The following is a 13,045-nucleotide window of genomic DNA, read 5'->3' on the forward strand; positions in this document are numbered from 1 at the left end:
AATATGTATTGAATTTTAACAGTAGTATTTAGAATACATATATGGGCATTATTTACCATGGAGATAATCTTTTTAAAACCAAAGACTACTACTGATCCATAATGTGCTATTATAGAAACTGATAATTGAGGAAAGCTACATTTATTTTTCTATCAGTAAGTGTTTTATAGAAAAAAAATTTATAAAGGTATTAAATAAATCAGTAGATACAGTATTTTACTAGTTTTTTATTTATTTAAGACAGAGCTTTCACTTTATCCCAGTATTTTCTTCAGAGGTAGACCTTTTTATTTCAATGAGTTCTTCTACCCGAGCCAGAACACTTTCAATCAAATCAAATGTGAAAAGAGCTGAATGCAGGACCTGCAATGCCAAAAAAATTTAGTGTTAAGGCTGCATTTATAACAAAACAAAGCAGAAAAAGAAAAGACTTCAGCTGGATGTAGGTTAGGAAAATTTCAGATCTACCTTAAGCTGCATTTCAGGAGGCATATTAGGGAGGTCTTCTCCACCTACAGTTATAGAACAAAGATCTTTAGACTTCTGGACTTCTGTAAGAGAAGAAAACAAAATTATGTGTTATACTTAACCATTAAAACAACTCTCAGATTTTAATAATAAATTTATAAGCTGCTTTCATCATTCATCTACTTATATCAGGGATTTGTATAAATTAAGTCTTAGTGTTTAATAACTCAGGGTATACTTAAATCAAACTATTAGAAAGTAAAAATATCCAAATTCTCCAACATGTGAACTAATGTTTTTGTAGGTGACTAGCATTATTTTGGATATAAAAATATCCAAATTCTCCAACATGTGAACTAATGTTTTTGTAGGTGACTAGCATTATTTTGGCATATACAGGATGAATGAAAATTTATAAACTTTTTTATTCAGTATATAATTAGAATTATACCCATTACACCAAAAAAGACAAAATTTCTAGTAATGTTTATAGAAATACCACCATGGCTATATGAAAAAGTTCATAAGATTATTATAGAATTGCTGACTTTAAAAAGTAATTTTGGATCTGAGATTCTTTTTCGTAATATGTACAGATTTATTTGAGGGTGGGGTTGAGCGTGGACCAAGTGATACAAAAGGAAGGACAATGATATCCAAACAGAAATACTTATAATACAATTATACTCCTAATTAGGAGTTGAGACTTTAAACCAGAATATGTGTCAGTTTGGTTTAAATCTTTGTTAACCCAATTTCAGTGTTAACTGGCTTATAAATCTAAAAATCATTTTAATTATAAATAAAATGATTTCACTGTCATGGTTCCTTGTTTGCTACAAATCAGACAAGTACAAGATTTAAAAAATGTTATTGTGAATATAAATGGCAGTTTTAAATTTTGACTAATTTTTAGACATAAGCGAAAATGAAACTGCATTATTACCAACCTTGGCTATTTTCTTGGCTATTTTTAATTTCTGCTTCATAATGTGCTTTTGACATATTAAGTCCTGTATGGAGTGGCTTTAAGAAATTATTCTCAATCTTTCCAAGTTCTGTCCATAATCCAGTCTGTTTAGAAGAATTAATGAAAGAATTAGTCATTTGTTTCAACATTTACTGACTGCCTGTTAAACGTGTTTGAGAGTTGGAGAAATGAGAATGAATAAGACATAATCCTTGCCTTTCAAGGTAGAGTTTACTGTTTAATAACGCATTCATTACTACATCGTGTTATTTTATGTGAATACCAATTAAAAAAATATACCACTCAAAACGAAAATGTATTTTGGTCAGTATATTCACTGCTGTGCCATTTAGACAGCTCCTGGTTTTGAGATCTGTGACTTACAAGTTTTATCTATGAGAAAATTATTTGAGGATAATCCACATGGTCTAGGACATTTCTTTCTCTATTAAGCCATCCCCACAATGACTACTTTATATATTCCTTCAATTCATGATCTTTCAATTGATATCCCTGTCACAGATCTAGTTCTAGAGATTCTTTTCCTTCCCTCTTGAAAGAAACTTTTCTAACACAAAGCTGATATGGTCTTTCTTGGTGATAAATGTAGATGGAGATTTTACCTGCCAAAGACAGCTTAGGGTTATTTGGCCATCCATATTAGAGGTTTTTATTCCAAGAGCATTTCTTCATATAGTACTAAAGGAGTGGGGTCATAAAGTCTTTTTATAAAAAGAAAATTCATTGATATTAAGTTTTCAGGTACTCTTTACAAAGGAAAATACCTTAGGTAAAAAAGTTAGGAAACCAATTATCCTTAACTAGAACTGACCATTTGAAAACATTTTGTAATGAACTTATTCTGATCTAAGTATAAGTATTATGACATTTTACATGTAGCGCTCAAAATAAAATCTACACGAGTGTCTATGTTGAATAATTGATAACTTCAGTGACTATCAAACATAACCTTTTAATTTAAATCTGTCCTTTCTCATTACTCGTATAATGCGAGGAAAAGTGGAGTTCTTGGGAGGAACTATCAAAAATCTAAAACCTAAAAATATGCATTTTTTCACTCAGCATCTATGAACTTATCCTAGGGAAGTAACTAAAGATGTATGTTGTAATGATTCCGCTGCAGAGATGTTTACAAAAATAATGCTTAAGGAGTGAAAAACTGGAAGTAATGAAAATATTTCACAATAGATTGGTTAGTAAATTGTGGTTTATCTACACAATGAAAGACTACATAGCCATCAAAATACTGTTTTTCGGAACATATGGTGAGTGGAAAAAAGGTTACAAGCAGTATGATTCCTACAGTGTGATCTCTCTCTCTCTCTCTCTCTCTTTTTAAATATACAGATGTGCTGGCATAAAGCCTAGGGCAAACACTATAATATCAATGATGAATGGTGGGAGTTTGATTGCTTTTCTTTTTGCTGATTTAACCTGATTTTTAAACAATGAACCTATTTTAAGTTGTGTACTTTAAAAAAACATTTTAAATTATGTTTTTAAACTTATATTTCCATAATAAAGTTTTCTTCTCATGGCAAACGTGGGTTATGCAGTAGTGCAGGAGGAACTTCTTCATTGAGCATGTTACTGTACCACATACACCCACTTCTCATTTCTATGTTCATCCCTCTCCAGTTTTTTCTTTACCTTTCTCTATACTTTTTTTTAACCTTCTTTCCCTTTATCTCTAAGTTTATAGGTAGAACCCACTACTACTCCCCAATATCACTGATGGCTTTCAAGGCTACAAAGATTACTAGTGGCCCTCTGCAGATCAAAACACACTCGAACATAAATAAGACTACAGAGAAAACACCCTTTACAAACACCTCATTTTGTCAAATGTAAACATTTTACCACATTCACTTAAAAAAAGTGAAGTATTGAGAGTTGAGAAGAAACATAGGAGTGTTTTTCCTTTATAGCAAATGACTGACAAAATGATTCTTAAATTTATATGGAAAAGGACCTAGAATAGCCAAAAATTTCTGAAGAACAGAGTTGGCATACTCACACTACTTGAGTTCAAGACTTACTATAAAGCTACAGTAATCAAGATAGTACGGTAAAAGAACAGACATAGGTCTCAACAGAACAGAACAGAGTCCAAAAATAGACCCACCATTGTATGGTAAACTGATTTTTGACAAAAGTACCAAGGCAATTCAACAAGTTAAGGATAGGCTTTTCAACACGGTGTTAGAATCAAAACAAAAAACCCTTAATTCATAGTTCACACTATCTAAAAAAAAATTTAATTGAAATGTATCATAGACCTAAATATAAAATCTAAAACCCTAAAACTTTTCTATAAGAAAACCTAGGAGAAAATCTCTGTGGCTTTGGGTTAGGCAAAGAGATCTTAGAACCCCAAAAGCATATTATTATATAAAATAATAAAATTGATAAGTCAGACTTTATCAAATTAAAAATTTTTGCTTTTTGGAAGTAAATATTTATAAAACCATACCTAATAAAGGACAGGAAAAGGTTTCCTTTTAAAAAAGTTGTTCTAAGTTGAAAATTTTTTCTTTCACTTTTTCACTTTTACTTATTAATAGAAATTCTTTGAAATCTTATTCCAAAAATGATGATAAAACTTAATGTTTTATAGTCACTCTTTGGTGTAAATGAACCAAATTTCACCAATTCTCTTCGGCCAACAAGTTTGACCTAATAACTGATACAGGATTTTAAAAAACAAACGTATATTTTATCAAACATTTTTTCTTGAATGTTTTAAATTTCTCCTTTAGAAAGTAATGATTAAAAGTTTATAACAGAGAAATGAGATGTAATAATATATCTAATTTTATTATATTTAGACTATATTCATTAACATTCTACTCATTAATTTCAGGAACATATATTAAAGGGATTACATTTAAGCTTTCCTTCTATAACAATAGTCTTTTGCAATCCACAGACAAGTTTAACATATTGAAATATAAAATCATGTTTCCTCTATAGTTTCAAATTTCATTTCTTAGGCATACCAGAAAATCAGACACGTTAGTTTTGCTACTCAAATATTATCTTTGAAATATGTCAAATGAGATTGCTTTTCAACTAGAAAAAGATGAATATTATTGCTGAGTTCATATGCCCTTCCTAGAACTTTCCATAAGAACAATAAATGAACTTTGATATAACAATGGTCATGCTTAGCTCTGACCAACTGAAAAAAAGTTTCAAGAGTTTGGCTACTCAGTGAACATTTAAAATTAACAAAAAGGTTATTAAAATAATTTGATTGTAGAACTTGACAATTTTACAGACAAGCAGTGAAATTTAGCTTCACAACTACCATGTTTCCCCGAAAATAAGACCTAGCCGGACAATCAGCTCTAATGCGTCTTTTGGAGCAAACATTAATATAAGACTCGGTCTTATTTTATTATAAGACCTGGTATATTATATTTATATTATATTATATTATATTATATTATATTATATTATATTATATTATATTATATTATATTAATTATATTATATTATATTATATTATATTATATTATAAATATAAAATAAAATACCGGGTCCTATATTAATTTCAGACAGGGTACAGTGCAATAGTGAATTAAGAATGTGAACTCTGGGAGATTGCCCAACTTCACAAACTGGCTGTTCAACTAACTAGCTATGTGACTTTGAGCAACTTATAGTTCACTCACCATGCCTCCATTTCCTCATCTGTAAAATGAAGAAACCAGTAATACTTTTGTAGGAGGATTAAATGCATTAATACATGCTTAAAGCACAATTTGGCATATGGCTCTCAATAAATACATTAACGATTATCATCATCATCATCATCATTATTATATATTAAGGTTCCATATATGGCTATTTTTAGGCTATTATATTTCATTGGCCAATCTATCCAATCTAACCCTCCCTGTAGTAATACCACACTAAATTACTGTGGCTTTGTAATATGATATCTGGCAAGGCAAGTTCCCCTCCACACACCTTGTTCTTCAAAATTGTCTTGGCTATTCTTGACCCTTATCTGCTCCATGTGAAACTTACAATCAACCCATCAAATTCCATTTTAAAAAACCAATTAGTATTTTCATTTGAATTATACTGAATTTTTAAAAACTTTTATTTATTTAAGTGTGTTTTTCCAGAACCCATCAGCTCCAAATCAAGTAGTTGTTTCTATCTAGTTGTGGAGGGCGCAGCTCACAGTGGCCCATGTGGGGATCGAACCAGCAACTTTGTTGTTAAGAGAGAGCACTGCATTCTAAACAACTGAGCTAACCACCACCCCTATATTTAATTTTTTAATTAATTTGAAAAGAACTGACAACTTTAAGATACCAAGTCTTTCCATCTACATACATAATTAATTCTCTACGTATGCCTTTTTATCTTTCTATAGTGTTATAATTTTCTCCATAAAGTGTTACACACTTGTACATGTTTTCCTAAGTATCTCATATTTTTGTCCAAATTGTAAATGGTAAGTTAGATTTTCTAGCTGACTAAGAATTATCATATTATGTGTTGAACGTATAAAATGTTTTTTCTGTAGCTATTGAGAAGCTCAAGTATTTACTTTAATGTATGAATTACATTAACCTTCCATTACTGGAAATCCAACTTAGTCCTATTACTTAAAAAAAAATTTTTTTGCTAGATTTGGCTTGGTAATATCAGTATCTGTATTCGTAAGTGAGTTAGCCTATATAATCTTCCTTCAGCATACTATTCTCCTCTCTTTCAGTATTAAGGTCATATCTTACTAAATAGACTCCTAACATTAGTTACAACTATGCTTTTTCTAGTTTTCGCAACATTTTATATAAAATTTGAGTATCTATCTGTTTCTTGAAATTATGGTAAAATAATCTGACCTTGTGATGTCTCTTAGATTGTTTATGGCAGTCTTGTTAAGTTATACTTTCCCCGAAATTCCATTTCATTGAAGTTTTCAAATTAACTGGTATGTTTTAATGGAATTTTCATACTATTTTTCAATCTGCGCTGTATTTATACTTATACTCCCCTTTTAATTAACATACTGTCTTCATAAATTTTTTATATCAATCTTGCCAGAAACTCGTTAATAATGTCATATTCTTTTCTAATACAAACATTTAAAGCCACTTAGCTACATCCCACAAGTTTTAATATATAGTATTTCATTATCATTCAGTTCTAAATAGTTATTATTCTTTTATCATATATAAATATCTCAAAATATTTTATTCATAATTCATAATATATAGAAGTTCTCAAACTTCACTAAGTTAGATTTCTGTCCTTTACTCAGAGGCTTTCATTGGTAAGATCTGGGGCTGAGCCCGGGCATTTGCATTTATAAATACATTAAAAAAAAAATCCAGGTGATTTTCAGTAAGGTCATACATTGAGAAACAATGATTTAGAACGGCCCTGTCCAATGCCAATGAGGAACTGAATTTTTCTTTTTTAATATAATTTATTTTTTAAATTTATTGGGGTGACAATTGTTAGTAAAATTACATAGATTTCAGGTGTACAATTCTGTATTACATCATCTATAAATCCCATTGTGTGTTCACCACCCAGAGTCAGTTCTCCTTCCATCACCATATATTTGATCCCCCTTACCCTCATCTCCCACCCCCTACCCCCATTACCCTCTGGTAACCACTAAACTATTGTCTGTGTCTATGAGTTTCTGTTTCTCATTTGTTTGTCTTGTTAGGAACTGAATTTTTAATTAAAATTTAAAAAATTAAAATCTAAATAGTCACATGTGGTTACCTTATACTGTACAGGACAGTGCAAATCTAGGAAGTCTTTATTAAGACTTTAGTTGTTTTTAATGGCAATAATTTAATACACAGCCCATAATCATAAAACTTAAAGTAATAAAAACATGTGCTGAAACTAGGCTAAAGAAAATTTGTTGCCCATTATGTTCAGCATAATTCCACAAATCTTTCATATGATGAACAACAGTAATATTTTTAGAAGGATGTAGGAGTGAAAAAGCTATATATAAGACTATTTTCTCTCTTACACTAAAGTTACTGGATCTTTAAAAAAATTACAAAGAAAATCATTTTAAGATTTATTTAATCTCCAATGTCTAGAAAACGTAACTTTTTGAAATGTTCACAAATGCTTACTTTTAATTTTATACCCAAGTAGTCACACTGATGGAGTAGTTTTGAAATCTTTTCAGTTCTAAAGCTTAACTAGACATTTCTGTAGCCTATCTCACAAAAGGAAGACTAGGCAGTTCTACGCTACAATGAAATTTATTGTCAGGACAGGGAACTTGCAAAGGACACAGTCAACCATGCTAATGAAAAAAAAAACAAAACAAAAAAACAACGAAATGAGTAAGACCCAGTTTTCCCCTTTCTCCTAATCTGTATATGACTTCTTATTTAGGAAGTACTACTGCAGAACTTCTGTCACTTGTAATATTAAGTAACATTTATCACCTGAAGTCATTTGGCTCTGCAAATGACACACAAGGGGTATGTTTTAATCTTGGAGAAAGAAACAATTTAAATGAGAATCCAAAAATATGGATTATATAGAATTATATGTATGTATATATATGCCAGATATTTATAGTTTTTTCCTAAATGAAAAGCATATATGCATACATTACGTAATTCAGTATTTTTAAATTCCTGATACTTTGTGGCTTTTATAATCTCATAATGCTTCCCTTAACCCTATGTTCATTCTATATATTACAATCACAACTTATTTAAGAAAACGAATGGCTAAGCAGGCAGATGAGAAAGGATAGGACAGAAGGTGAGGGAAAAAATTATTATAGGTTATGTTTTAGAATATTATTGTAATTCAAAACTAACTCACATTTAAAGGTACCTACCGAATGAAGAATACTAGGTATAAAAACCAAGTTAATTTTACCAGTAGAGAGGGGGGTTCAAGGTTTAAGAAAAGTTATGTTAAAATCAAATGTAGGAGAAGGTGCCTATGCAGATAACGAGGCATGAAATAGTAGGGTGAAGAGTAAGTCAGTTGACAGTAGCTTGAAACAGCAGGAAGAGAAATGGATTATTATTCAATTATGAATCACTTTGTATTGAATGGTTCTGTTCTTATTTAATTTCCTTATACACCTTTCTGGTTGCTTTTCAGCTCCTGCTCTGACTATCCTGTCAGCACACTTAACTGCTCAAAAACAGGTACTGATAGGAGTCCTTCTGAATAAAACTACCCACAATTCAGCATCACTAGAGTACCTTTTAGTTTTTCCTTCAACCAAAATTTCTAGAACTCAGAAGCTGTCATTTTTTTATTAACCACAGCAAACAGATTTGCTTCTCATTTATACACACAACCTGTTATAACTGTACTTGGGAGAAATACTTCCAAAATGAACAGGCTCTTAAGTTGCCTGAAAGATATCAGGTTGCCATCTTGGACAGGATTTTTTGCTAATTTCCTTGTATAATTCTTATGGTAACTTGCATGGCAATACTTTGGAATATTTGACCCTTAAGAAAAAATTTTAAAACATTAAATAAGAAAACAATCTTATAAGCTGGTTATAGCTTTTTCTTCACCATATAATGTTCAAACCAAATAAAAGTGAGGCCTTAGCTGTGAATATCGTAGCTGACACTGTATAGTGCTAAACTTCTGTCTTCCCTGTCGAGGCTTCGCCTGTAAGTACTGTGTTTCATACCTGATAAATCTATCAACTTTTAGTCAAGAAGATTCTTTTTCTTGCTGTAAGGCAAATCAGATCATCTCTCAGTATGGCCTTTCCAGATTACTGACAAAGAAAAAACTCATCCCTTAACCTAAGGACACTTTCCTGAAGAAGGGCCTCCACTGATGCTGAATATTACTTGTTATCTTTTCTACTTTTATCAGAGGCTCCTTTAGGAGTCAGGATTTAGTTTGTGATTCAAAGGTTCTGGCCACTAGGTGTGTGTCCTTGTTGCCAGTTAAAGATCCTTTCTGTACCTACATTACTTATGAAAGGTAAAAAGTTAAGAGTACTGACAGCATTATGAAGAATAAATGACATACAGCACCTGGCCACAATAGTGGTTGCCATTGGAGGGGGTAGGAATAGGTGTGGAGTAATGAGTCAGAATTAACTGGGAAGGGAAACAGGCAATTTCTTGTGATAGTAATGTTCTATATTTGATAAGGATTTGGATAATATAGTTCTATGCATTTGTTAAAGCTTGGTCAATGTACACTTAAAATCTGTTTATTTCATTTTATTTAAATTTTAACTCAGAAAAACTATAAACAGATATTAACTCTACTTAATGAAATACAGGCTGAAATACATTTCAGCATGCTGAATGTTTGCAGTTTACCTTGAAATGCATCAAAAAAGTTTAAGAGATTAATGGATGGATACATGATAAAAGTAGAGTAAAATGTTAATGGTAGAATCTTGGGGGTAGGTAAATCAGTGATCACTGTAAAATCCTTTCAACTTGGCTGTATGTTTGAAAAACTTCACAATAAGATGTTAGAAAAGAAAAGCACCCTGGTACAGAGTAAGCACTAGTCAATGACAGCAAATAACTATTTTTGGCTGAAGATGTCAAATCACTGAATCTATTAGATTTAATCAAGAGGGAAGGAAACTGCTACTTTTCTCATAAACTTTTCATTCCAAATATGATTTACTTAAATTAAAAAGAAAAAGCTCTTCAGCATCCTTATATAAAAGTCAATTTCATTTCTTTTATTACTTTCTAAAAAAAGTAACAGGTTAATATCACACGTAATTCAGGTAGTTATAATTAATACAGATGACACATAGGGAAAGTAACTATTAGAATAGAGGATTAAAAAGCAACTGTAATTTTACTGCATGACAAATCCTTCTCAAACAGTTTTCTATTTATTGAATACCTCTAATGATACACTATTAAAAACAAATCCAACTTCCCACACATTATCCAAAACGTGCTGTTAACAGATTCTGTTTAGTGCTGAAAATGCTTGTTATGTCTGTCGAGGGGACATCAAATTGTCAGCATTTTATACATCTCAGACTGAAATCATGACTTAAAGATGGAGGCAACTGAACAGGACACCCAAATTTATGTTGAGCCCCAAAAGGTTAACTTAGGACCTCCAACTTACCTACATAACAGGTCTAAGCAGTGCTTATAGCAAGAGAGCAGAGGTACAACAGAAAAAGGAAAGAGAAGCGGGATGTGGGGTGGTAAGGGCACCTGGGAATTAACTTCAGGTTTCAGGATGATTGTTGGCATTTCTTCCAGCCTTTGTAGCTGGATAAGATGAAATACTGGCTTAAGTAGATATTGATATGAAAATCCAAAACATTCCTTATGCATTTTGAATAGTCAGTTTCTTTTTAAAAAAATTCACTTACTTGATTGTCATTTTCATTATCTTTGATAACCAAATACCTCAATAAATTTAATGAAGCCATTATCCTGTTAATTAAAAATATACAATTTGTTACTTACAGTAGTTTTATAAAGTCAACAGCATGTTAATGAAAAAGTAAGCTAAAATCTAGGAGATATATATATATATTTTTTCTTTTTAATTAAAGTTTATTGGGGTGACAATTGTTAGTAAAGTTACATAGATTTCAGATGTACAGTTCTGTAATACATCACCTATATATATCACATTGTATGTTCACGCTAGGGTATATTTTTGTAATTATGTTTACCATTAATATACAGTTGACCCTTGAACAATGTGGGGTTTAGGGGTGCCAAACCCTGCACAGTTCAAAATCTGTGTTAATGTTTTCCCTTTAACATATCTTTTGGAGTAGTAATAACTTATCACTCTGGTTCTCAAAGTTCAAAAATACAACTGTGAAAATTACTTTTTTTTCCTCAAGGAAGCCTTGTTACCTTTAATATTTGAGAGTATCATCTCTTACTTCCTGAATTTTAAGATTCCTTTTATAAATGCTTACAACCATTTCTCAACATCCATTTTAGTATACTGAAAGTGACATTACATGTTCTATGTGAAAAAAAAAATGATGTTCTGGAAAACAAAACAATAAAACCTAAACACAAGCTTTTTATAAGTTATACACATGAAATTCTTAGTTTTTAGTCACCAATGCTGTAGTTGCAAATCTCTACAAGCTATACTGGAATGCTGGTCATGCCAAAGGTACAAAATCATACTGTTGGTCACAGTTCTGAAAAGAAGCATTTTTTATTTTGTTTTTACATAGTATCTAATTACTTAAATATGAAAATCTTTATGTAATTTTATGAATTAACCACAGATCATAAAATCACAGGAAAATACTCATACATTTTATTACTTTTTAAGTTCCCTATTTTATTCTCAATTTACTATGTGAATCTTAGTAATGATTACCTCACCTATCTGAATTTTGCAGTAGATCTGTTTCAGCACCCTCTGGGAGAAAGAGTACCAAATCTAGAAGGGAAATCAGCTGTGGTCCTGTAAACCATTTGTTATATGTTCTCTGAAAAGCAAAAGAAAAATTGACAAAGGCTTTAAATAATAGCTTAATAAATTCATGTGTTTTCTAATACCTTGATGCTACAAAAAAAAACTACTATACATTTAAAATATATTTTTTTTAACTTTAATTTCCATTGTATCTTTCACTATTTCCATTTTACTGGAACTAACTCTGCCAGGTTGTGAACACTGGGGCATTCTCTCTCTCTGTTTTCTATATAGAATTACTGAGTATTCACAAACAGATTAGACTCAGTTTCCATTAAGATTTCAAAAGGATATGATGAAACAAAAAGAAGTCATATCATCAGCACAAAGAATATAATTTAAATCTATAGTTAACAAAATTTCAAAATTCAGATTTTTAAAAAAGCAGTAGAAATGAGGAAAAAATACACTCTAATACAAGACAGAAAAAATCCATAGGGCAAAAATCCACATTAATGTATTCCACAAATGAATAAATATATCCTACAAATAAAATAAATTGATAATTGACACCTTAGCTATGGTCTTACCTTTAATGATATGTCAATTTGATTTTTGATATTTTGAATAATAAAGGCCTCCACACCTGAGTGGTTACTTGTATTCAATAAGCACCTTGAAAGCAAAATTACATACATTTGAAATTATTCTGAACTGTATTATAATTAAATGATGCAAGTTTTACAAATTCATATGGGCCATGAGTTATTTCTAAGAATACAAAAACCAGTGAAGACAATTAGCAAGATAATCAACCAATTACAAAGTCACCTATTATGGTTACTGCTCACTAACATGCAAATTCTATTTTAACTGGATTTTTCCAACAAGAAATTTCTATCAAACCAAATTTAAATATTTTTATGCATATTGTTGCGATGATTTAACATGGCAAGAATGGGCACTACTATAAAAGCCTAAAAACTCCCCAAATTATTCCCTGTGAAAGGAGACTAGTCTGGTTAAACAAACTTAATTGCAAAAAAGGAAACTCAACATTTCTAGCTTAAGAAAAAAGGGGGATTTCTTGGTAGGATTACAAGTAGATCAGAACAGGAAAGCAGGTATAAGACCTAAGCATCAAATTGAGATTTCATAAACCTGCTCTGACTCTTTCAATAGAAATGAAGAAAAGACAGGATCAAG

At 30.8% G+C, this 13,045-nt stretch overlaps 1 protein-coding gene across 2 annotated transcripts in view; it reads right to left on the reverse strand.

The window, feature by feature from the left end:
• Window positions 1-207: 207 nt before the first annotated feature.
• The window catches only part of GLMN (glomulin, FKBP associated protein), a 35,647-nt gene continuing 22,809 nt past the window's right edge, over window positions 208-13,045 (reverse strand). For both annotated transcript variants that reach the window (XM_019752979.2, XM_019752989.2), the window contains exons 14-19: window positions 12,430-12,514; window positions 11,806-11,912; window positions 10,818-10,881; window positions 1,419-1,542; window positions 469-551; window positions 208-363 (exon numbers count right to left, since the gene is read on the reverse strand). In XM_019752979.2, the coding sequence (XP_019608538.1) occupies window positions 250-363; window positions 469-551; window positions 1,419-1,542; window positions 10,818-10,881; window positions 11,806-11,912; window positions 12,430-12,514 (577 nt within the window). In that variant the 3' untranslated portion in view covers window positions 208-249. The remainder of the gene's footprint in view (window positions 364-468; window positions 552-1,418; window positions 1,543-10,817; window positions 10,882-11,805; window positions 11,913-12,429; window positions 12,515-13,045) is intronic.

This window comes from Rhinolophus sinicus, linkage group LG06 (assembly GCF_036562045.2).
Source record: "Rhinolophus sinicus isolate RSC01 linkage group LG06, ASM3656204v1, whole genome shotgun sequence".
NCBI classification, from domain to species: Eukaryota; Metazoa; Chordata; class Mammalia; order Chiroptera; family Rhinolophidae; genus Rhinolophus; species Rhinolophus sinicus.